We start from the raw sequence: 23,748 nt of genomic DNA, 5'->3' as shown, positions 1-23,748 counted from the left end.
ATTCCATATGATAATTCATATAGGCTAATATACTGTTGCTGGTGAACCATCTCGATTGATTATTATTAATGTATTTACACTGTAAATTGCAAAATGCTGATATTGTGATGTCAAGGATGATATTTATTCTTTGATGATAATCACTCCTAAATTTCCAGAACATTGTGTGTGTGTGGGGGGGGGGGTATTCATTTGTTTGCAGATGATGTAAAGTTGGGAAGGATTATTAGTAATAGTGCAGATGTAGTAGCTTTTCATAAGGATTTCAGTAAGCTGGCCGCACGGGCAAATGAACAAGGTTGGTTTCAACTAAATGTAAAGTCTTAAAGTTTGGTAACCATTAATGGTAGGCTGCATGCTCTGCTGGGGGAAATGTACTAGAAGAAGAAGTGGAGGAGGCTAGAGACCTTGTGATAATAATTGATAGAAACTTGAAGTTTAGGGGGACACATTGCAAAAGGGTTACCTTCACCACTGCAAAAGTCGTGAAGGATTGCTGCAATACGGATGATGATTGGTAGCAATAAAAGAATGATAATGAGTCCAGGTGTGGTCATCAGGGCTTTATAAAGCCCTGATGACCACACCTGGACTTATTCTACTCAGATTTGGTCCTCAGGATTTGAAGGGGGGTAAATTAACCTTGGAAAGAGTATAGAGGTGATAATAAAAATGATATCAGGACTGTACAGTGTTAGTTATGAGGATAGACTGGGGGAATGTGGACCGCATAGTTTGGGAGATAGAAGGAAAGAGAATATATAGAAGAGAGAGAGTCGCAGGGTTGACATTAGGGAATTCTTCTTCTTCAAGAAGAATTCCCTAAGGTGGTTGGATCATGGATTGCATTGTCTGATAGGGTAGAGAGAGTGAGAGAGAGAGAGAGAGCGAGCAAGCATAAACAGTGAACGAGTTTAAGGAGTAGCATGATAGACTTTGTGTTGTTTAGAATGGACTTCCCATGATAAGTCTTGTGACTCCATAGAGGTCCTGAATAATAATACATATATTCTAGTCATGAAGACACTGTTACTTTTGCCTTTCATTTGAGCTTAAATACCATCTAGGATGCAAGGAACCTTTGTATGGACTCTTCAGCTGAAAATAAATCAGCCAGACTGTAAATGTGACAGGGTTTTTCATCCGTCAAAATGGACAGACTAGCCAGAGAACACATATGCTTGCCTTATAACCTCAGTTCTAATTATAAACACTTTGAAGGTGAGTGTTTTAATCCTTTTATATCTCTCTCTCTCTCTCTCTCTCTCTCTGTAGTAGGCTAAGTTTAGGCATGAAATACTTTATGCACTTAGCCAAAAGGACAGACAGGAAGATCTCTTAACTTCTACCATGAAAGACTAAGCAATATATGCACTACTGTCATCATGGTAAGTCAGGACTGGCAAACAATGTTTTGGACACCCCTCATCATCACCATCAAATTCCTGACATGTACCCTCAAGGGGTGTACAGGACACGATAGTACTATGTGAAAAACTTGCATCATTACTAACTTCCTGTCTACAGTTTTTCTCCAAATCCTTTCAAGACTCCAACATTATCAGATCTTATAATAAGTTTAGTTTTATCCTTTATCCAAGTGTGAGCAAACAAAGTTTGCACCTGAAAATATCTTCAGGACTGGGGTAAGGTAGTGCAACACCAGGCAACTCGTTGCAAAGGTGGAGAAAGCTCTCATCACTCCTATCTCAGTATCTCCCATAATGCAAAGCACATCTCCTTGCGGATATGTGTAATGCTATGCATTAAGGCAAGGGCCACTACCCATACTGGTTTCGACCTTTATTGAGGTCTCGTCAGTGGGAGCCAGGCCCAGTAGTGAAGATACAAAGGTAGAAGCAATGAGAGGTCATCCTAACCTATAGGAGTTGCCAAAGGGTGTGCAACCCTATTATTAAATTACTCCAGATTCAGAGAAAGATGTTGAGAGTTTATTTTTCACTTCGTTAGACTATAATAAGTTTAGTTTTATCCTTTGTCCAAGTGTGAGTAAACACACTGACGAGACCTCAATAAAGGTCGAAACCGGTATGGGTAGTGGCCCTTGCCTTAATGCATAGCATTACACATATCCATAAGGAGATGTGCTTTGCATTATGGGAGATACTGAGATAGGAGTGATGAGAGCTTTCTCCACCTTTGCAATGAGTTTCCTGGTGTTGCACTACCTTACCCCAGTCCTGAAGATACTTTCAGGCGTAAACTTTGTTTGTTCACACTTGGATAAAGGATAAAACTAAACTTATTATAGTCTAACAAAGTGAAAAAAAAATCGATATGGTGGAGATACGTTGATGATATGTTCATCATTTGGAATGAAAACATGGAAAACCTAAAGATGTTTTTAGAGAGAATAAACTCACTGCAAAACAAAATTAAATTTACTCTAGAAGTTGAAAAAAAAACAGACAACTCCCCCTTTCTAGACACGCTGGTGAAAAGGCAGGAGAATAATTTTAAACTTTCCATATACAGAAAACCTACAGATACTGGACGTTATTTACATTATTCTTCTAACCATCATAGATCACAAAAACATAGCATCATTCACATGTTATGGAACAGAGCCAAAACGTTTATTTCAGACGAAGAAGAGGTACAGACAGAACTTTCTCAAATTGCTATAACACTATTGCAGAATGGTTTTCCTGCAAACATCATCAACAAATTCCTTTATAAAGACAACCTCCAGCAACAAGGAACAGTCGCCCAGTACGCTTCAACAGTAGTCATCCCTTATGTTGATTCAGTCTCTTCAAGATTAGCGAGAATGTTAAAATCTCGCAACATCAGAGTGGTATTTAAGCCAACTACTACCATCAGACAAGTATTAAGATCTCCTAAAGACAGTGTACCATTTTTCAAATATCTAGATGTTTATAGAATTCCATGTACGTGCAATCTTTCATATATTGGGCAAACTTCAAGAAGCCTGGAAATCAGACAGAAGGAGCATGTTGGGGATGTCAATCCTCAGGCTTAGCACATCACTTTTCTACTTCCAAATATGCAATTGACTGGGAAAATAGCTGTATGCCTTATTTAGATGATGCTTACGGTTACAGAATTTTCAAGGAAGCGTCAGTGGTATTAAGAACGGGTAACAACCTCAACAGAAATCAGGGTGCCAATACTGAAAGATATATGGAAAACTTAATCAACTCACTCAGTTTAATGGAACTACAATATGCGAAAAATCATGTAACGCGTGTGCATACAACACGTATCCATGATACTGACTGAAGCTTTTCAACACATGCACGCATTGTCATGCATATGTTCAAACTTAACTGCCTAACAGTTAGCAATGTTTCTGTATTCTCTCATTTTTTTTGTATGTACCGTTCGAGCCTTGACAAAGCTAGACGGTCACTAGCGAAACTAGTAGTCAGGATTATACTAATATATGTATTAATTAAAGAACCTATGGTCTCATAACCACATCTTGTTTTTTGATTTCATGTCTGTTTGTTGTGTTTTACCACTGTGCTGTCATCAGTGATTGTTTCATTTAGCAGTTTTTCAAAGTAATTACTCCATACCTCAAGGATATCATTTTTTGTAGTTTTCATATCACTGTTATCATCCCTGATTCCTTTTACAGAACTCTTTCCTCCATAATATCTTGCCACCTTCTTGATATTTATTTTCTATGTTCTTGCCAAAGTCATCCCATGACTTTTGTTTAGGCAGTTTTACACAGTATTTAGCTTTCTTACAGTTGTCTCTGTATTCTCTAAGAGCACAAGCTGACTTATTAACCAGGAACTTTTGATATGCTTTCTTTTTTTCCTTCACTGTCTCTTTAACTTCCTGTGTCCACTATGGAGTTTTGATTTTTTTATCCTTGCAGATAACCTCACCACATGCCTCTCTGGGTGAATCAATCAATATTTTCTTCAAGGCTTGCCGCTGAATCTGCAAGGTTTGGTTCCTGTTCTCAAACTCTTTAATTTTTTCTTGAATAATGTTTGTCTATTTTATTTTACAGTTCACATCTGAGAGCTGCTCAACTTTTATTTGCTTTAAAACTTTCTTACATGTTCTTTTCAATATGAAATTCAATTTTATCCTGCTCAAGACTAAATGGTGAATACTTCCAATTTCAAATCCTCTGAACACTCTAGCGTCCTGCAACCAGGGAGAAAACGTCACTATAACATATTCAATGAGACTTTTCTTATTGTTACCCTCTTCTCTCCATGTGAATTTGTGCACATTTTTATGCTGGAACATAACCAGTCCATGGTCTGAGCAGAAATCCAACAGGTATTTTCCATTATTATTAGCAATTTTTTTCAAATTTTCCCAAAATATTTTAAATTATAAATGAAGTTTAAATTAAAAATCTTTAGTTGCTGAACACTTTTTTTTTTTCATGTAATGTTTTTGACATACAGATATACTCAAGAAGTTCAGATCACTGACATGGTGTGCATCTTCAGGAAATTCTCACGCCCCAGATGATGCTTTTTGGATTACCAAGTCTTATATACTACCTGAAGTCCATATAGGCTTCTTAAAAGTTCAAGCCTTACATGAAAAGCCATTGAGAAAGTGTTCTGGCAGTTTGGTATGACGTTTTTATTCCTAATATAGAAATAATAATATAAATATATCCTGAAATCACAAATTTTATGACAGTAATATTATTTGTAAACATAATGATGGGCTTAGGTGTTAGTAATTATCCATAACAATGCTTCACAGTATAAACACCACTAGAGAAACAAAATAAATAATTTATTGAGTTACTAATATTTTGCTGGATTTCGAATTCAAACCAGCATCTCATCTTCAGAGCACAATTACATCTGTGATAAAACACGTAGCACTTGGCTATATTGTGATTGTCGCAATTAGACTGTTCCAAAAATAATTCAGATTGTAACCTGTATAAATATCCTATAAAGGTGCCCTCTAGATAGGGATCTCAGATACATTGGGAAAAAATATGGGACACATGACTGAGGGTGAAAGTTTAGTATGCGCAGCCAGTCTTACAAAATGATTCTAACTTTCAAGTGTGTGCGTGGTAAGGTTTACTATGCACACATTTTACTAAGTATAAGTAAACAAATAGTAAATCCAATTGTTAGGCTGCATATTTTCATTAAGCCACTTTAAGTTGCATTCAAATGGTTTTTCTTACTATTATAGATACAAAATGAGTGTTGAGTGTCTCAAGGCGAGTGATGAGTGTTGCCATCACTCGCTTTGAAAAATAACAACACATCTACAGTTCCCTGTAATGACAGAGAGCGATGTTTTTAATAGAATAGAAATTGTAACTCATCGATTTTGTTATTCAGTCTTGAACTCTAAAATACAGGACAAAAAGCTGTCCCGAAGAGTTTTCTCGGGACAACGGGACGATCCCATATTTTACGGGACGTCTGGGATCCCTACCTCTAGAGCCTGGATAAAAATGAAGTTAATTGAGAGAAGTTGTATCAAATGTGGTCTTAGAATGATGAGTCTCCCATATATTTGACAAATGAATGCGGCTTTATTTACTGAGATTAGGGGAGTGTTTAATAATCTTCCATGTAATCTTGCTTGAAGATGTATTGCCATACAGATAATCATCAATGTAGTTTTTATGTTGTCCGAGGTATGTTCTGAGTAGGCCAAGTTGTAGGTACAAAGAACCTTATGCACTCACTCCTGGATGTATCCTTATGTATTAAGAGGATAAATCTGATCCTTCAGAAACAGGTGAAGGTTGGTAGCTGGATATGTGGTTTCAAAGTAATATGAAAAGCTTCAAATATATACCCAGATATAGGGGATGGAAATAGTTTTATTTGATCTTTGTGTGCGTGTGTGTGCGTGTGTGTGTGTGTGTGTGTGTGTGTGTGTGTGTGTATTGGAGAGGGGGGAGGGACATGTAGTATATTGTTTGTTTATAGCCATTGGGATGGATGGTAGTATGACTGGTTATGTAAGCAATTGCACTGCCGTTCATCATAACAGTGCAGCATTCTCAAAACACTTAAACACAGAGCTAGGACTGTTCCTTACATAGGGAAGGACAGTCCTAGAATCTTTACTTTGTCACAAGTGTCATTAAAAACTCATTTAGTAACATCAGGTTAAGTATACTTTATGTTAATAAGGCAGTAGGACTTGACGACATATCACTGCATGTCTGAAATGAATATTCTAGGGTGTGTATCAGCCTTGGCACACTTGTTTAACAAGTCTTGCAGTTGAATTCCGGAGGAGAGTGCAAAGTAGGTTGTTCTGCTTCACAAAGATGATTATGAGATTGAGGCTACAAATTACAAATCTGTCTGTGTGTGTGTCGAGTTGGGGTAACTTAAGGCATTTGAGAAGCTGGCAAGCACATGAATACAGAATTGGGTTAATAACAGCAATATTCTATGTGATGGTCAGTATACCTTTGTTAAATGAATGTCTTGTTTTACCAGCTCATATACTATAACAATGTCATGAATGCATTGAAGAAAGGAGAGTCATGTTCAAATAATAGTTTATTTAGATTTTGAAAGTTTATTTTTCGCTTGGTTAGACTATAATAAATTTAGTTTAATCCTTTATCCAAGTGTGAGCAAATAAAGTTTGCGCCTGAAAGTATCTTCAGGACTGGGGTAAGGTGGCACAACACTGGGCATCTCATTGCAAAGGTGGAGCAAGCTAGCTCCACCTTTGCAACAAGTTGGCCGGTGTCATACCACCTTACCCCAGTCCTGAAAATACTTTCAGGCGCAAACTTTGTTTGCTGACACTTGGATAAAGGATTAAAGTAAATTTATTATATTTATTTAGATTTTTCAAACACCTTTGATAGATTGCCACATGACAGAGTAGATTGGTTGTCAGATTGATATCTTGAAAGAAGAAAGTCATTTGCTGCATGTGTATTTTTTTTGTTTTTTATGTTGTGCCCATACACAAGAGATTGGGAGAGGAGGAACTTGTTTACATTTGATTTAAATGACTATAAATTGTATTCCTTGGGAAACCCAGAATGGGGGAGAGTTTTCCACACTGCAGCAGTTGCAGGGATGAAGGAGGAGGATAAGAAACTTTTTCTGTTTGTTTCTAGGTGTACTGTGAAGGGATGTTGAGCAGCAGTGTATGTGTTCCAGCGAGCTTAGTATTGAGTGGAGGAATTATTGATGTTATTTCAGATGAGCATTTCCCATGGAAATATTTGTAAAATATGCATATTGCAGAAACCAAACGTCTGTGCAAAAGTGGGAGGAGAGAGTTGTTAATAGATGTGTCATTAATAAGTCACTAATTGCTCTCCTCTGTATTGAGGCAAGCATTTTGAGGGAGCTTTTAGATGCCCCACCCCATATGTAGGAACAGTATTCAATAACTGGGTGGATTTGTGATTTATATAATGTTAACAGCTGTTCAGGGGTGAAGTAACATCTTGAGTAAAAGAGAAATCCTAGTTTTTTGAAGCTGAGAATGCAATAGTTGTGATGTGTTTATGCCAGAGAGGTTCGATGTGAGGGTAACTCCAAGAAGAGATCTCAAACTGCCTGGGAATTTGGGTATCGTCAAAAAGAATACTGGGAAAAAATGGTTCTTTTTAATGGGAAATAGGACAGAACTGGGTTTTATTAGCGAAATTTATGAGGTTATCTGGACCCCATTGTAAGGATGGCTTGGAGATCAGAATTGAAGGTGGGGGTGGTTGATGTTCTGTAGGTTGAGGTGAGTTGTGTAGGGTAAGGTTTATCAAATGAAAACAAGGAGTGTAATGTCATCTGCAAAACTGTGTATTGGGTGGACGTCAACTAAAGTAGGTCGTTGATATATAGCAGGAAGAGGGTTGGTGAGAGGACAGAACCTTGTGGAACCCCAGCATTAATTGAATGGTGAGAGGATAGCGAGCCATCCATCATCACACACAGTGTGCATCCAGAAAGAAAGCTGGTAATCCAACTACAGAAGTCCTGGATCAGACCAAATGATGGTAGTTCGCTTAAGCCTTTGTGACCCGGTCAAAGGCTTTGGAAATATCAAGTGCAACCACTTGAGATTCGTAAAACTTCTCCATGGCATTTGACCAGAGATGGGTGACATATGTGAGCAGATCCCCTGTTGATCGGCAGTGATGGATCCATACTGCAGTTGTTTATTAGATGGGTGTCTTCAAGGTAGTGTAAGAGTTGGGAATTGATGATTTTTTCCATTACTTTAGACAGGACTGAGGTAAGTGAGATAGGGCGATGGACGGCAGTGACTTGTCACCCTTCTTGGGAATGGGTTGAATAAAGGCCCAGTGTATGGGATAGATTCCAGTGGAGTAAGAGAGTATATTGGGTTGTTTCAAATGAAATGGCCAATTTTAAGGACGATTGAAAAAGAAGAGAATAAAAAGAAGAATACCTGTTTAATCAAAGTAATCAATGCATTGTTGCCAACATGTGGCAAGGTCATTTATACCACATTTGTAAAAATCAGTGTCTCTGGAAGTGATGAAGTCCTCCACTGCCCGATAAATTGATGCGTCATTGGCAAAGCATTTCTTGGACAAAAAATGGCTCAAGTGCTGGAAGACATGGTAATCTGTTGGGGAAATGTCAGGAGAGTATGGAGGATGAGGCACAATTTCGTATATATCCCAAATTGTTGATTTGCTGTATGGTTGACACTGCTGTATGTGGTTGGGCGTTATCCTGAAGCAATAGAACTCCATGTCTATTCACAAGTGCTAAGTGCTGGTTGCTTAAGGCACAATTTGTCATGCATTTGCTGCACATCTGTACAATATCGAGCTGCATTTATCGTTTCATCTCGTGGAAGGAATAACACCAGCAGAAGACCACCATACAGTAAACATCTTCACTGGATTCAGAGGTGCATTTGGAGTCCTTCCTGGAGTGTCTTTCACTCCCAACCACTGCATCAAACGTGTATGATTGTAGTAGAATATCCACTTCTCATCCACAGTCACAATTCGTTGCAGGAACCTTTCTTCTTTACTTCTCAAGAGAGAAGAGCACACTTCCAAAGGCCATGCCTTGTTTTCATCAGTGAGTTTGTGAGGCACCCACTTGTCGAGCTTTCTTACTTTTCCTATTATTGCCAAGTGCTGTGAAACAGTTGAGAAGTGTACATTTAGTGTCTGGGTGATCTCTCTCGTACAGTTTGTCGTGGATCTGATTCGATTAAATATTTTAATTCATTCGAATCAATGGAGGAAGGATGATGGCCGCAGGGTTCAGTTTGTAGCCTCAAATCTCCTGAGTGAAATTTTGCAAACCAACACCAAGTGGATCTCTCGTTAGTTGTTCCTCCACCGAATGCTTTATTGATGTTTTCACTGCAGAATTTCCCAATTTGAACTCGTAAAGGTATAGCAACCTTAATTGACTGGATTCCATGATTGACTTGATGTCGGTAGTATTCAATGTTTAATGCTCGTTGAATGAAACAAATACTACAGTTGCATCACCCATGTGTGATGCTGTCACATGACATAAAAAATTTGCATATACCTCAGCGCTTGCTTTCTTCAGCAACCAGTAGAAACCTGACAGTCATTCAATGGCCATTTCATTTGCAACAACCCAATATATAGGTGACATAGGATCGGAGTCAGTTCTGGTGTGCAAACTTTCAGGACAATTGGGGAATGCCATCAGGGCCAGGAGACTTCTTTGTGTCTAATTTGGACAGTATTTTTCTGATCTCATCCTGGCAAAAGGCTATAGGGGGCATTGTATGTTGGGTGTCTGGAATGGTTGGGAAACATTTACCATCATCAGTTATGCATGCATTGGAAGCAAAGTGTGAAGCCAGAAGATTGACTTTTTCTGTGGGTGATGATACAATAGAGCCATCTGGGATATGATAAGGGTGGGAATAGTGTTTGGCAGAAGTTATGGCCAATTGCTTTGGTGAGAGGCCAAAAGGCTTGGTTGTCATTTGGACAGGCTGCTTTTTTCTCTTTCGAACTCCGTTTTGAAACTATTGATTGCTTTTTTTTGCATTTACTTCGGGCTTCGGTATAAGCTCTAAAGGAGGATGAGGTTCTTGATTTCAGCCAGTTATGGTATGTCAGGGTTTAGTTAGGAAACTGCCATTCCCTAACTAAACCCTGGAAAACCAGGGTTTAATTAGGGAATGGCAGTTCAGAGTAGTGTGTGGAATGTATGTTTCCATGCCAGTGAGGATTACTTTTGTAATAAGTTCGGTGCATATGTTTTGGTTGGAAGGCCGGAAGCAACAGTCCAACCATGGAAATGTGGCATAGAAGTTGTGGAGGCTATTCTGGTTGGCATATGAACAAGTTGTGTGGGGTTGTTAGTAATGGTAAATGTTTCAGCACCACTGCCTGCAAGATCTGTACAATTGGAGGAGGAAAGCCAGCTGGTGTTATGGACATTAAAATCTCCTAGGAGGTAATTTTGCTGTTGGGAAAGTGGGATTGGAGAAAATTAATATTCATGGAGAGGAAATTAAAGAGCTCAGAGTGGTTGAGGGAGCGATAGAGACAGTGTATGAATTTGACTGAGTAGTGAAGGGATATTTTCAACCAAAGGTCTAGGTTGGGTGCTCTCTCTCTCTCAAGGTATGTCAGCGCAGACGTATGTGCAGACACCACCCTTGGGACGAAAGTTCTTAAAGAGTGTTTAGTTTGGAAGGTTGAGATAAATAGTTCTGGGGAAGGAGGAGGTGAGATTTGAGTTTCTGCCAGAAAAAGTAGGTGGGATTAATAGACTGAAGGAGGTAGTGGACACTATTAAGGTTGTAGTTTAGGCCACAGATGCTGGTGAAGTGGATATGTAGGGTTTTGTAAGTCATATGTTTGACTGCAAGGATCTTGCACATTTCCTATGCAGTGCCTGCATGGTGGCTGCTAGTGACATCACTTGGTTTTTGTACCAGTTCAACTTGTCTGTAGTCAATGATCCAACTGTTGTCACCATTTTGACATTTTTCTTCGAGTTGTCTTCTTTGCTGACAAGCTGGCATCCTTGTTCCCTTTGTGCAAATGTTAAATATGGTCAAGCACGTATGCGCAATTGGGGTCAAGTGTCTTTGAACTTGTTGTTGATTGTTGTTATTAGTTTTGATGTGCTTGTCGACATGCTGCAAGTCACTTTTACTAGACGTGGAAAGTTCGTTCCGTACTTTCTTTTATTTATAGGCCCGAAACGATGGCACCTGATGACATTCTTAGAATCGATGTTGCATTCTTCAGCCAATTTGTTAATGTCCTCTTTTAATGATTTTCCATTTCCCGTCGGAAAGTTCAAAATAATGCCGTTGAAATTTTTGTTTTTGGCTTCCATCAAATCATTTACCATTGATGCGATTAGATCATGGTGTTTATTCACAGGCAAAGGTGAGCTTGTGTTGTGCTGGTTGTCAATTTGTTCAAGCTTAGCTTCCACTGCACATATTTTGAAGGTAAAAGTTTTGTTCAAAGCATTGGATGCTCTGTTTGAGGTTTTCAACACAAACTATGTTCCAAAATTGTTTTACCAAAGTGAGGCACAGTGAACAAAAAAACGGTTAAGTTCGATAAATAGATTTTGCTCAGATTCGTCTGTTTTGGTGCAGGATGTGTGCAGCCATTGGCAATGGAACTCGCAGAATATACCATTTTTTCTATCTGTGACACCAGTTTTGCAGTTGCTGCACGTAACAGGTTTGTCGGCGGCGATCAATGGCATTGTGCTGGCAAGGCATGGGGTGCTCGTTCGCTGTTGACTTTTGTTGCCGCCATCTTTACTGCATATGGTAGGCATAATGAGTGCTTACATGTGGCTGATTTAGAATTGGAAAGATAGCCGATTTAATGCACTTTAAGTACTTACAGGTTGTGCAGAAGTATTCCTCTCCTTGGGACCCCCTGTCAAGGTTTCCGTTTGGTGATTAATTTTGATGGAAAACACTCACAATAATGATAAAATGGTGAGCACAAGTTTAGAGTAGCTTATTTATTGACGCTGCCTGGTGGTCAATTGGTGGGGAATGCTTTGGAACTGTTATTGTTTAGCTTGTGTTTTAATGATATTGGAAAGACTTATCTAGGATATGCATCTGTTTTCGAACAGGGCAAAGTTGGAGCAAAAACTAGGTAGAGTAGGGAAGATGTTATAACTTTACAGGAAGATTCTAAATACACTGTGAGTGTAGCTATCAGTTCTGTGTTGAGAAGTGTAAGGTTTTAAAAGCTAGTAGGCAAGGATGAGTTGCAAAGTATAAAGAACCTGCATCTCATTCCTTGTTCACATTTTCCATGCGGCTTCCAGGTATGGCTTCTTGTTCTGTCCTCCCTCTTTCTCCATTCTACAAAAAATCTTCATTGATCTGGTAACAAACCTTCACCAACTTATATCGCATGCCCTCAATCTGTTTTCATAGCTCATGCTAGAGACCTGACATCACCTTAGTCAGTTTTCTTGGACTCCTCTGCATTATATCTTCATCCTCTTGAAAACTGGGTAACTAGATCTGTGCACATTATTCCATATGTGGTGACCAAGACCTTAATGGACCATAATCTCTTTGCTTCTAAATGTCAGGTTCCTCTTCATTATGACATAATTCATTGTGTTGCTCTCACAATTTCAAAACTATGATCAGCGAACTTCAGATCCCTGTCCACCACCACTCTCAAATCTCTGATCTCATCTACCTCCTTCAGAATTTACCTAGTAATTATATATCAGTGTTAAAAACATAAATATATCTGCTGCTGATCAGTCAGATCTAGCTCATCATGCCTTGGGCACCTTACACTGAATCAAATGGAAAGAAACTGTTATGATTCACTACAGCAGATGATGAAAGACTTTTTTTGGAATCAGCAGCAGATTTAAAAACAACAACAACTAAATATTAATAAATACGTTTGTGTGAAACTTCTCAACATTTGGGAAACAAAGACAGCCTACCTCTACCCACAGAGCACCTCTTTTAGAACTTCAGGCTTAGTCTGTTCTACCACTTGTTGTTTATGTGGCTTCTGTGCATTATTACAATTCTTATATTATTATAATTATAAGAATTATTATTCTTATAATTCTTATTCTGATAGTTTGACCTCACTGTCCATGGGGACTGAAGGATGGAGACTGGTCATCTACCTGTCTTCAAAAGCTAATTAGGGTGAGTGAAGCGTTACCTTCTCCCATTCGAGAAATAAGAGGTGTTAGTAGATTTATTTTATATTGTATCATAGCTGATACGATATTTCTGCAATAGAAACAAAATATCAGAACCATTAAAACTGTTTTTCATTCTTTCATTGTGCTGTTTTCATTCTATTAAGCTAAACATGAGCTTCAGCCAGCATGTAATCCTAAATACATGATTTGAATATAGTCATTTCTGACATTGCTTATGGTTCTCTGAAAAATTGAACTTAGTTGGATTAGAATAAAAGGAGATTGTAAAGTTGCATTCTGATTTAGCTGATTATAATGATTCCACCTCAGATACCTCTTCAGCTCACATCATTCAAACCAATTTTCACAATACTTGAAATGTGGTCATTTTTCCGATAGTGACAACCATGCAAAATTGTAAACAAAGTATTTCTGAAAGTTACTTCTAAGATTGTCATAATATCCTGCCTTATTATTTTGTATGCATTAGATCTGCTTAATTACACAGGCCTGCAAAATTTGAGTCATGAAAAGTTGTCTGGAAACTATTAACTGTTTCTGATTTATTCTTGACTGCTGATTTCAAATATCTCTTCCATTTTTCTCTATCACATAAGAATTTTTCACAAAATGGATCTCAAGATTACAATAAAATAGCTTTAAAACGCATTATATTAAGTAAAATAACAGTATTTAAAATTTTCCATAAACATTTTTGGAATTAAAGTATTGGAAAAAAAATTTTTAATTAAAGTAATTAAAGATTAATCTTTAGTACATACTTTATATTTCGTTGTGGTGTCTTTTTCTTTTTTCCTTCAAAGCTTCTTTTTGAACTTTTTCTGTGAAATTCTTTTCCAGGTTGTCTCTGTACAACATCCAATAGTCCACCATCATGTCGACATTCCACCTACCCTGATGCCTTCTTTCGATCTCCTTGATGTCTTGTTGGAATCACTCTCCTTGCTTTTCACTGACAGTTCCCAGAATCTCAGGAAAGTAGTCTAAATGAGAATTGAGAAAGTGCACTTTTAAGCTCATGGAGCATCCAAATCCTTGAATTTCTGTAGCATGTCTTCTACAATCATTTTATAGTTGGGGGTCCTTGTGATTTCCTAAAAATTTGGTCGCCACCTCTTTCAAAGCTTTCCATGCTTCTTTTTCAACAGTTGCCATTTTTTCTTCAAACAGTTTATCCTTCATAAGTTTCTTCTTCTTCTCTTCCGTCTAAGACAGGTTGAGTCTTCTCTTGAGCAGGATCTTCCAGTCTTCTCTATTCCTTGCTGTTCGAAAAAAGTTCCTTATATGTTCTGCATCCCGAGATTATTGATTTCAACCAGGTAATTCTTGGTCTTCCGGTCTTCTTTTTTCAGTTGGAAAAGTACCGATTAGGACATTAGGAAGTCCGTCTGCATCCATGCATACAGTGTGGCCAAAACATCTCAGTTGTTGTTTTCTAATTTTTTTTTTTATTGTCTTTTTTATACAATAATTCTTGTCTGACTGTGCTGTTTGTTTTCTTTTCTATCCAACTTGTTCTATTTATTTTTCTTAAGCATTTCATTTCAAATGCCAGCAGTTTTTTCTCCTCTCTTTTCTTACATGTCCGCGCTTCTGCTCCATAGATGACTGTTGGTATAATAATTGATTCATATAATTTGATTTTGGCTTGCTTAGATATCTTGTTTGTTTTCCAGATTTTCTGTAATTTTTCCATGGTGGTCCATCCTATCGCTATTCTGTGTTTGATTGTTTTGAGTTCATCTGTTGTTTCTGTTAGTGTTGATCCAAGATATATGAAGTTGTCTACTTGTTCTTTTTGTTCTCCATTTAGGGTGGCCGAGATGGTAGTTCTGTTCCTCCCTATTTTCATCACTTTTGTCTTTTGTATATTTATTGTCATGTCATATGTTTTAAGGGTTTTTTTAGCTTGTTTATCAACTTTTGTAGTTCATGTGGGGTTTTTGCAATAAGGACGATATCATCCGCATATTTGATATTATTTATGTTTAAACCATTGACATTGATTCCACGCTCATTGTCTATTGCCTTCTTTACAACTTCGTCTAGATATATGTTGAATAGGCATGGGGATAATGGGCATTCTTGCATTACTCCTTTTTGGATCTCTATGGGTTTTGTTATGAGTGTGTCCTTTTTAATTATTGCATTTGTCTTAGAGTAATATTTTTTTTCAGAAACTGCATTATATATTTGTCTATTGCTTTTTCTAGTAAAACTTTAAGAAGGATTTCTCTGTTGATGCTATTGAAAGCTTGCTTAAAGTTCACAAAACAACAATATAGTTCTTTATGGTCTTCATAGCTGAACTCTGCTAGTTGGTGCAATGTGAAAATCTGGTCTATTGTTGAATAGTTTCTTCAGAAAACCAGCTTGTTGTATGCCTATCAGTTCTTCATAGGTGTCTTTTAATCTATTTTGTATAATTCTTAGGAATATTTTATAGGTGTGGGAGAGTAAATTGATTGGTCTGTAATTTCTGCAGTCTCTTTTGTCTCCTTTCTTGTATATTGGGATGATCTTTCCAGTTCTCCAGTCATCTGGGATCTCTCCTGATTGTATTTTACTGAATAGGGTTGTTAAATATTCTATTGATGTGCTGCCTCCATATGACCACAATTCAGTAGGAATAGTATCAATGCCTGGTACTTTATTGTTTTTCATCTGATTTATTGCATATTTAACTTGTAAAATTTTTGGGTGGTCATTATTTTCTTCTATTGTTGACATTGTAGTTTTGTTTCCTTGGTGAAAGATGGTCTTAAAATGGTTGGACCAGATTTTACTTATATCTTCGATATTCTCGGTTTCAGTCATCTTGCTGTTTATCATTGTTACTGCTTTTGCTGCGAATTCCTTTGTAATTTCTCTTATAGTGTCATGGAAGACTTTTAGGTTGTTTTGTTGGTATGCTTCTTGGCATTTCTTAGCTTTTTCTTCTATTTTTTTTGGCTTTTTTGCATAGGTTAACTTTATTTTTTAGTGCTCTGTATTTTTCTCTATTCTCTTCATTGTTTTGTTGGTTTACAAGTATTTTGGCCTCTCTTTTCTCTTCTATTGTAGCTACGATTTCTTGAGTTATCCACTGTTTGTTTATTTTTGATTTGATACCTAGAGTGTCTTTTGCTATTTATAACACTGTTTCTTTTCCTTCTTCCCAGTATTTTCTGCTTTTCTGGGAGATGCAGGGTTTTAATTTCAAGCACATCTGTTCTAAAAATCGACTTCTGCTTGAGCTATCATTTGGTTTTGATAGGTTGATGTTTTCTTTTTTGATATTGTTTTTCCTGTTGAATTTTATCTTCACTTTGGCGTGAAGATAAAATTCACTTCGAATTTTATCTTCACATAATTAATAAATTAAAGGTGTTGTTGATCTGAAAAATTTTAATTTTTCCAATAAAATGGCTTCATTTTACAGTGCAGTGTCATCCTAAACATTTATAACAGTGTGACACTTCTCCCTCCCTCCTTGAGGACTGCTACATTATTTAAAAATAATCTCTTAGACCTTCGAATATCTTCAGTTCAAAATCATGAACAAAATTATATGACATCTTAAGTGCAATATGTCTACATAGATTTCTGACAAATAAACAGATAGAACATAGCAGTATAAGCTTCTTGAAAATATTGCTGCTTTCCGAAAACATTCACTTAAACATTGTTACATTCGTTTTTACGAAAGACTTGGTTCAAACTCCAGTAGAACAGACAAAAAGAGATGGCTAGAAGGAAATGTTATCCCAGACATAGAAAGAATCTAATCTTTGACAATCTTTTGTGTTATCAGACATATTATGGACACATACACACAATTAAAGGTGTTTAAGTGATTAATAAATAATATTTTTACTGTGCTTACTGGTTGGCTCTGTGAAGAAGACAAAATGGCATTTAACAGAAGTGAAATTATTATTATTTCCTCAGCATCTCCAATGAGTGTTAGAGTCCTGTACTCACTACTATTTACACAATAACTATCATAACTTTCCTTGAAGTCATTCACCAATGAAGCATTCACAACTATCCCTATCAGTCTTTTCCATGCATTCACCACTCTGAGCAAAGCATCTAGACCTAGCTCTACTAACCAACTCTTACACAGTTTCCAGAGGTGATCCCTTTATATCTCACTTTTTGCCATTTATTTAAAAAACTGTGTCAATATAATAAAATCCCCTTAACAACCTATACATATTTCTGTCATATCTTCTCTTTTTCACCTATCAACTAGGCTTTGTAACCCATAGGCTTTCAAATTGTCCTTATAAAGAGCATTCCTTAGATCTATTACAATCTTGGTTATGCACCTCTGATCCTCTCCACCACCTCTTCCTTACCAAGGAATCAAGGTGACCAGATCTTTGCCCAGTAATTCATATATGGCCTTATAAAAGGAACGACCTACTTCCTATCCCTGCATGTAAATGTGTTTGTCAACATCTAAGTAATGTGATGAGCTCTTTTGGTCACTTTGGTAATGCACCCTCTAAACTTCAACTCCATGTCCACATTCAAACCACTTAAATCATATCCTATATGATTGATTGTACAAATTAAATAGCAGCTGCTCAGATATAGACCACTAGTCATTTGCCTTCTCCTAGATTCAGTTCCTCTTTGATGTCTGTCAGCCACTCTCTTATCCATATCACCAGCTTCATGTGCAGTTCTATATGCTCGAGTTTATGTTTACAGAGTTTCATATGGTATTCTGTTGAATGCCATTCAAAAGTCCTGCAATATCACTGTGTAGCCATTTTATTTATCTTACTCAGTTGTCACTTTGTTATAAAAAGTTAGCAGATTACTATGACAAGATCTATCACTTCATAAAACCATCCATCTCCCTCAATAAGGTATTATATTCCTGTCCACCCATTCCTGAATTCTGCCGTTTACTAACTTCAGTACTCTACCACTCCTGAGATATTGATTGGTCTAATTTACTTCTTCTTGAAGCCTCCTTTATGCTCTTTTAATTGGAGTGTTTTGCCCGTATTCCACTTTCTTTACCTTGGCACCTAGCTAGAGCTGAGACTTAGACAAGTTTGACATAGGATCTTCCAATTCTCTTGCACGTTCTCATAATATACAGGCTGAAATGGTATCTAATGGGCATGTTATCATTAAGGTTCTGCAATATAGTAAGCACATTCAGTTCACTACCTCTATTCTCCCATCAGTCAATGTCTCATCTGGCACTGCTGTATCTCTACATGGATGGTACACCCTTGCAAAATGATCACTCAACTGCCTCATTTGCTTCTGTTATCTCTTTGCCATTGACACTTGTTAAAGTTATTTTTCCATAATCATTCTTTCTTTTACTCACCACTAATGAAAAAAACTGAGATTTTGTTTGGCCCTCTTGCCCAGCTTTCCTCTCATAATCTGCATTTGCTTAATATACCCTCCACAGCATTTTTCTTTCTAGCACATAGCTTATGATCTCTTCTTCCCAAAGTGTGTGGCCTTACATTAAACTGGCAGTCATTATCCTTTACTTATATAAATTCTCTGTACGCCTATATAAACTCTCACTTAATAATGCTACTTATCCACCTAACTCCTACCTGATTTAACCTCCTTACTCTAGGTATACAGTCTGATGTGCAGTTTCAAGCACTCCCTCAACCATTTCCCATGCACTGCTGACATCTTGTCTCCACTCCAGATTCTTTCACCCTGTCACTGCTCCAATCTGCCTCCACAGTTTGTCATAATCACCTACTTTGCAATTCCATTTATATCTCTGTTTTTAACCAAACATTTTGCATATCTGGCAGTTGCTAGTCTGGTTGGCCACTAAGTTAGTGTATCCTGTCTCCAACTAGCAAGCTTCATGTTTGAATTGTGCTGTGGACAGTGATGTTTGTATTATCTTTAGGGGTGGGAGGTGAATTTCTTTGCCAGTGTGACACCACCCCACTTATTAGAAGCCAGAAGTGACTTGAAAAAAAATTCCATGTTCAATCTCTGGAGCAGAGTTTTCAGATTATATAAAAAAATAAAATATGTACTTATTAAAAATAGCTAAAAAATTCCTTAGTTCATTTGTACTAATGTTTACAACCTTTTGTGAGTGGGAGTCACATAAAAAAAATCTCTCAAGTGAAGACTACATGACCACTTTCCTATTCAAAGGCAATGTATCTACTTAGATTATTAACAAATTCTCTGATGCTCTTACCAGATCTGATGTTCTCAAACACTTAGTCCTCTCCATTGCATGCTGATTTAGGTAACTAACTCTTAGTGCTGTATAAATTCTATTTCCTTTCCTCCTCTGGCTATTCTCCTTTCAGTCTGTTCCCCATACTTTTGAAACCTTCCATAATAATTACTCTCCCTGCATGTGTGCTAATTTGCTGATGCTGATACATAGCATTCATTCTCCCTCATTTCAGTATTGGAATACTGTGAGTTAGCATAATAATAACAAACAAGTATGCCAAGGCAGATGTCAGCCCTTGCACATTCTCTCAAAACATGTGGTGATATATCATTAAGTCCCACAGCCTTATTAAAATCAAGTTCACTCAGTTCCCTATATGTATATATTGTTCATTCACAGTCAGTCTCTTCTCTCCTTCCCCTTCTACTGCTCTCAAACTGTTCATCATGTCACATTCACAAGGATGAAATATCTTTATGAACTGCTCATTAAATATCTCAGCTGTATCCTCTGCACCAGTTATCCGTTCATTAAAGTTTATTACTGTGGTTATGTGTAGTTTTGTTGTTTTATTATTTTACCATTTTCATCAATCATTGTTATCCTTCTATAAATAATTTTCTGCTGGTTAAGAATTCACTTCTTTGTATTTCTCATTGAATTAATTATCACCATTCATCTTATGTTGCCTCCATAATGCTTTCTTCCTCTGTATGACATGCTTTATCTCTGTATTCATCTATTTCACACTACCTTATTTAATCTTCTAACCATTGGAATACATTTAGACATTGCTTCTATTAGATAGATCTTGAATGGCACACAAGCAGCACTGATTTCCTTTCCACCCAACTCATCATTCCATGCTACAGTTGCGAGTTTCTCCTGAGCTTTTATTATCCACCAGTTTTATAGTTCCACATATATCCTTTCCTCACACAAGCTGTTACATGACTGGCAACCACCCAAGTAATCACTTCATGGTCACTCTCACCAGTCAGATATAGATTTGCCACTTCATTTATAATGACACTCTGATAAGAATGATCAAATCCATGACCCTTGACTTTCATGTGCCTTCTGTTGCATACTGCCTGAGGTATTTGTCCTTTAAAAAAAAAAACTCAAGAAATTTTTATTTTCTTTACTTCTATGTGCTATCTTGTCATCCCAGTCCATATTGCCATAATTAAAATCACCCACAATGATCACCCTTTTCCCATTCGCTTTGCTACTTTGGTTATGCATTCCATGGTCTCTACCATCCATATTACCAGGTCTAAGCATTTCATTCTATTTACCTCTATCTCACACCATACTGCCTAAATATCACTGCCAATGTTGTCCCATTGCACGAGAATAACTCCTTTCTATCATCAACAGCACTCCACTTCCATTTTTACCTTTTCCATCTTCATGAAAAATATAACTGTTTTATATCTTATTCTTGTCAGGATGTCATCCTCATCCAACCATGTCTCACTTATTCCAAAATTTTTTGGATAAACAAAATCAATTAATGCAACTATATCCCCCCCCCCACACACACCCGTATCTAAAATAAGGTTCACTGATATCACTTATTAGATGTGACTTCTCTATGCCTTCCTTGAACTCTCTCTCATCTCAAAACCTTCTTCAAACTCATCTATTCCACCTACATCTTAAACCATTCCATTACTACATATTCACTTCCTCTTTGGGCCTCAAACGTTCTTAACAACTTCCTTGATTTCATTCATTCTTACTAAAAAAAACTAACCAACTCTTTTGCTTGCTTGCTCTTCGTAATCCAACACCTCAATCACTCTATTCAATCTATTCATACCTCCCAGAAAATAAACCTTGTGAATCTTCTCATTTATCACATCTTTAATAATCGAATACCCATACAACTCCACTAGCAAGTCTTTTGTTATCCCTTTCATTTGGACATCATTCATTTCATTCAGTCTTCTTCACTCTGCTCCTCCATTAGCCAAGTTTCACTAATACCTATAACTTTTGGCCAAATTTGAATTAACCAATGTGAAAAACCTTCTCTTCTTATTCTTTATGCTTTCCTTGTTAGTATACATAAACTATGGTATTCCCTTTTTTATTAGCACTTGTGACATAGTAACGATTATTACACACACATATTCACAAGGATAAAGAATAATAAATTTTCTTATTACAAATATTTTGGCCAAAAATTAACAGGCCATTGTCAATGCATCAGCATAATCACAAGATGAAGCTAGAACAAAGAATGTTAATTCTATTTACAGAACCGAGTCACATGCCAGAGTACCACCATACCAATGGCTACAAAATAAAGTGAGATTGCAATTAATTCTAAAAGTAAAATTATTAATTTTGAAATACAATAAAAAAACAAACAAACAAAAGATAAACAAAATGATTGAATAAGATATCAGTATATATTTAGGGGGGGGGAGAAGGAAAGCACACTATTGCTTGCCATTTATGAGGATAAGACACTCCCAAATCTTATTGATGAATATAGAGTCATTCCACTTTAAGTTTGTGCATCATAGAAGTGCTTCAAAACTCTCTTTAAATAACTGCTCAAACGTAAACTGGCACCAATGTAAAAGGTGAGTATTGGACCAGAAGATATTGTTACCAATGTCCACTCCATGCTGAGCAAGGCCAGATTTTTCAGGTTTATTGTTGTTGTTTATATAAGGTACGTGTTTTTGTAGTCACTTTTCACCTAAACATTCTGTTGGTCCATAGTATGAGTAGAGACACTCACACTTAACGTAGTAAACACTTAGGAGGGAGGGAGAGAGAGACTAGGATGTTTATTTTTCATGGATGGTAACCAGGAAAAGATAGAGAAAAATTTAGGGACTAAACTGTATCTTTCAGGATCTTTGCGATTGCCTCTGAAATGCCTACAATGTATGGGATAGGGACACCTTACAGGTTCACGGTTCTTGGGGTTAGGCTTGTATGTGTCCAGGATGTGTTTAAACTTCCTAGACACATACAAGAATATTTCAGAATGGCTAAACCTCATGGAATGAGGTTTAGCCATTCTGAAATATGGGAGTATAATGCATTGTATAGTGCTAAGTTCTTGTTGGAGAAATTGGGAATCAGAGCAAATAACATGTGCTCAGTTGAGCAAAGATTTGAAGATGCTTGTATTATGACATGGATGATGAGCTGAATCTTGTTGCATTTTGCAACATCTATTCACTGTAACTCTACCTTTCAGAGTAGATTTACAGATTTACTTAAAGTGTTCCAGATGTGGTATAGGAAAGGAGTACGTCCAGGAAGGCTAATTTTCTGTCCTTTTCTTTTTCCATGGTGAAATTGATATGTGGGTGTAGGCTATTGATTTTGGTTAAGAAAGTCAGTGGAAATGCTTCTGAGTCTAACCAGATGGCAAACACATCATCCATATAGTGTATCCAAAGGAAGGTTGAAGTTGTATTGAAGAGAATAAGGGAGTCATCAAGATGATGTTTAAGTAGAAATTAGCACTTTCAGATGACAAACAGCTTCCTCTTGTGGTTCCTTCAGTCTTTTTGTAGAGTTGGTTTTTGCAGTTGAAGTAGCCTGAGTGCATGACAAAATCAAACAGTTCGACTATGTCTGGAGGGAACTCCTCTGATAACATTTGGAGAGTGTTGGTCAGAGGTACACTGGTAAATGAGGACTGGATGTTATTTGTGAGAAAGTTGGGGGGCATACATTATGTAAAAAATGATGGTTAAGAGGCTTGTCCATAGGCTTAAATGACAATCTAAAAATTTTTCTAGGCAATAGGTGGGATCCTCTATGAAGTCAACTGTGGTCTAAGTTGGACTCCTTTGTAGATTTTTGGTAGGCTATAGCAATGTGGGGGTTCTTCCAAAACGGTTCTTCATACCAGCAGATCACTTTTTTTAGAGTAGAGAAATCAGTTTGCTGATTCAGCTATTCATAGAGTAATCTCCTGGTAAGTGGTTTGATCTCATAATAGAAGAGAAATTTTTCTGTTGTACTCAGTAGTGTCCATAATTACTACACTATTCAATCATTTTATTTATTTAATGATGTTATTTTATTGTAGGGGTGCTTAAGGGTCAAAGCTATGTAACCTCAACATAGCCTTCAAAGGAATGCGGAAAACCGACTAGGGCTTCTGACCTAATGTCCAATCCTCACCTTCTCGTGTTGCACCCTGTTGGGTATCTACCTAGATACTGAATGAACGAGGATGGGCTAGCAATTTGGAATTTAGCTGACCAAATTGTATTTTTATTGGCTTAAACCAAAATACAAAATGATGGTACGACATGACAAAATTTCATGCCAGTTGGGGTGGCGCCCGGTTAAACAAGGCCTGGTTGTTTTCGCCAGGGAACCAGGGCAAACAGCAAAAACTCAGCTACTGGAACAAATCCTAAAACTTAC

General features: G+C 37.1%; 1 protein-coding gene across 6 annotated transcripts in view; it reads left to right on the top strand.

Annotated features, from left to right (window-relative positions):
- Positions 1–23,748, top strand: part of LOC150095552 (uncharacterized) — a 486,687-nt gene that overhangs the window by 401,412 nt on the left and 61,527 nt on the right. For all 6 annotated transcript variants that reach the window (XM_090410226.1, XM_090410229.1, XM_090410228.1 and 3 more), the window contains one exon: positions 4,422–4,594. In XM_090410226.1, the coding sequence (XP_090266352.1) occupies positions 4,422–4,594 (173 nt within the window). The remainder of the gene's footprint in view (positions 1–4,421; positions 4,595–23,748) is intronic.

The sequence above is a fragment of the Typopeltis vanoorti genome, chromosome 20, assembly GCF_054136105.1.
Source record: "Typopeltis vanoorti isolate ZY-2024b chromosome 20, IOZ_Tvanoo_1.0, whole genome shotgun sequence".
NCBI lineage: Eukaryota > Metazoa > Arthropoda > Arachnida > Uropygi > Thelyphonidae > Typopeltis > Typopeltis vanoorti.
Note: the sequence above shows the minus strand (reverse complement) of the source record. Positions and strands in the feature narration are given on the sequence as shown.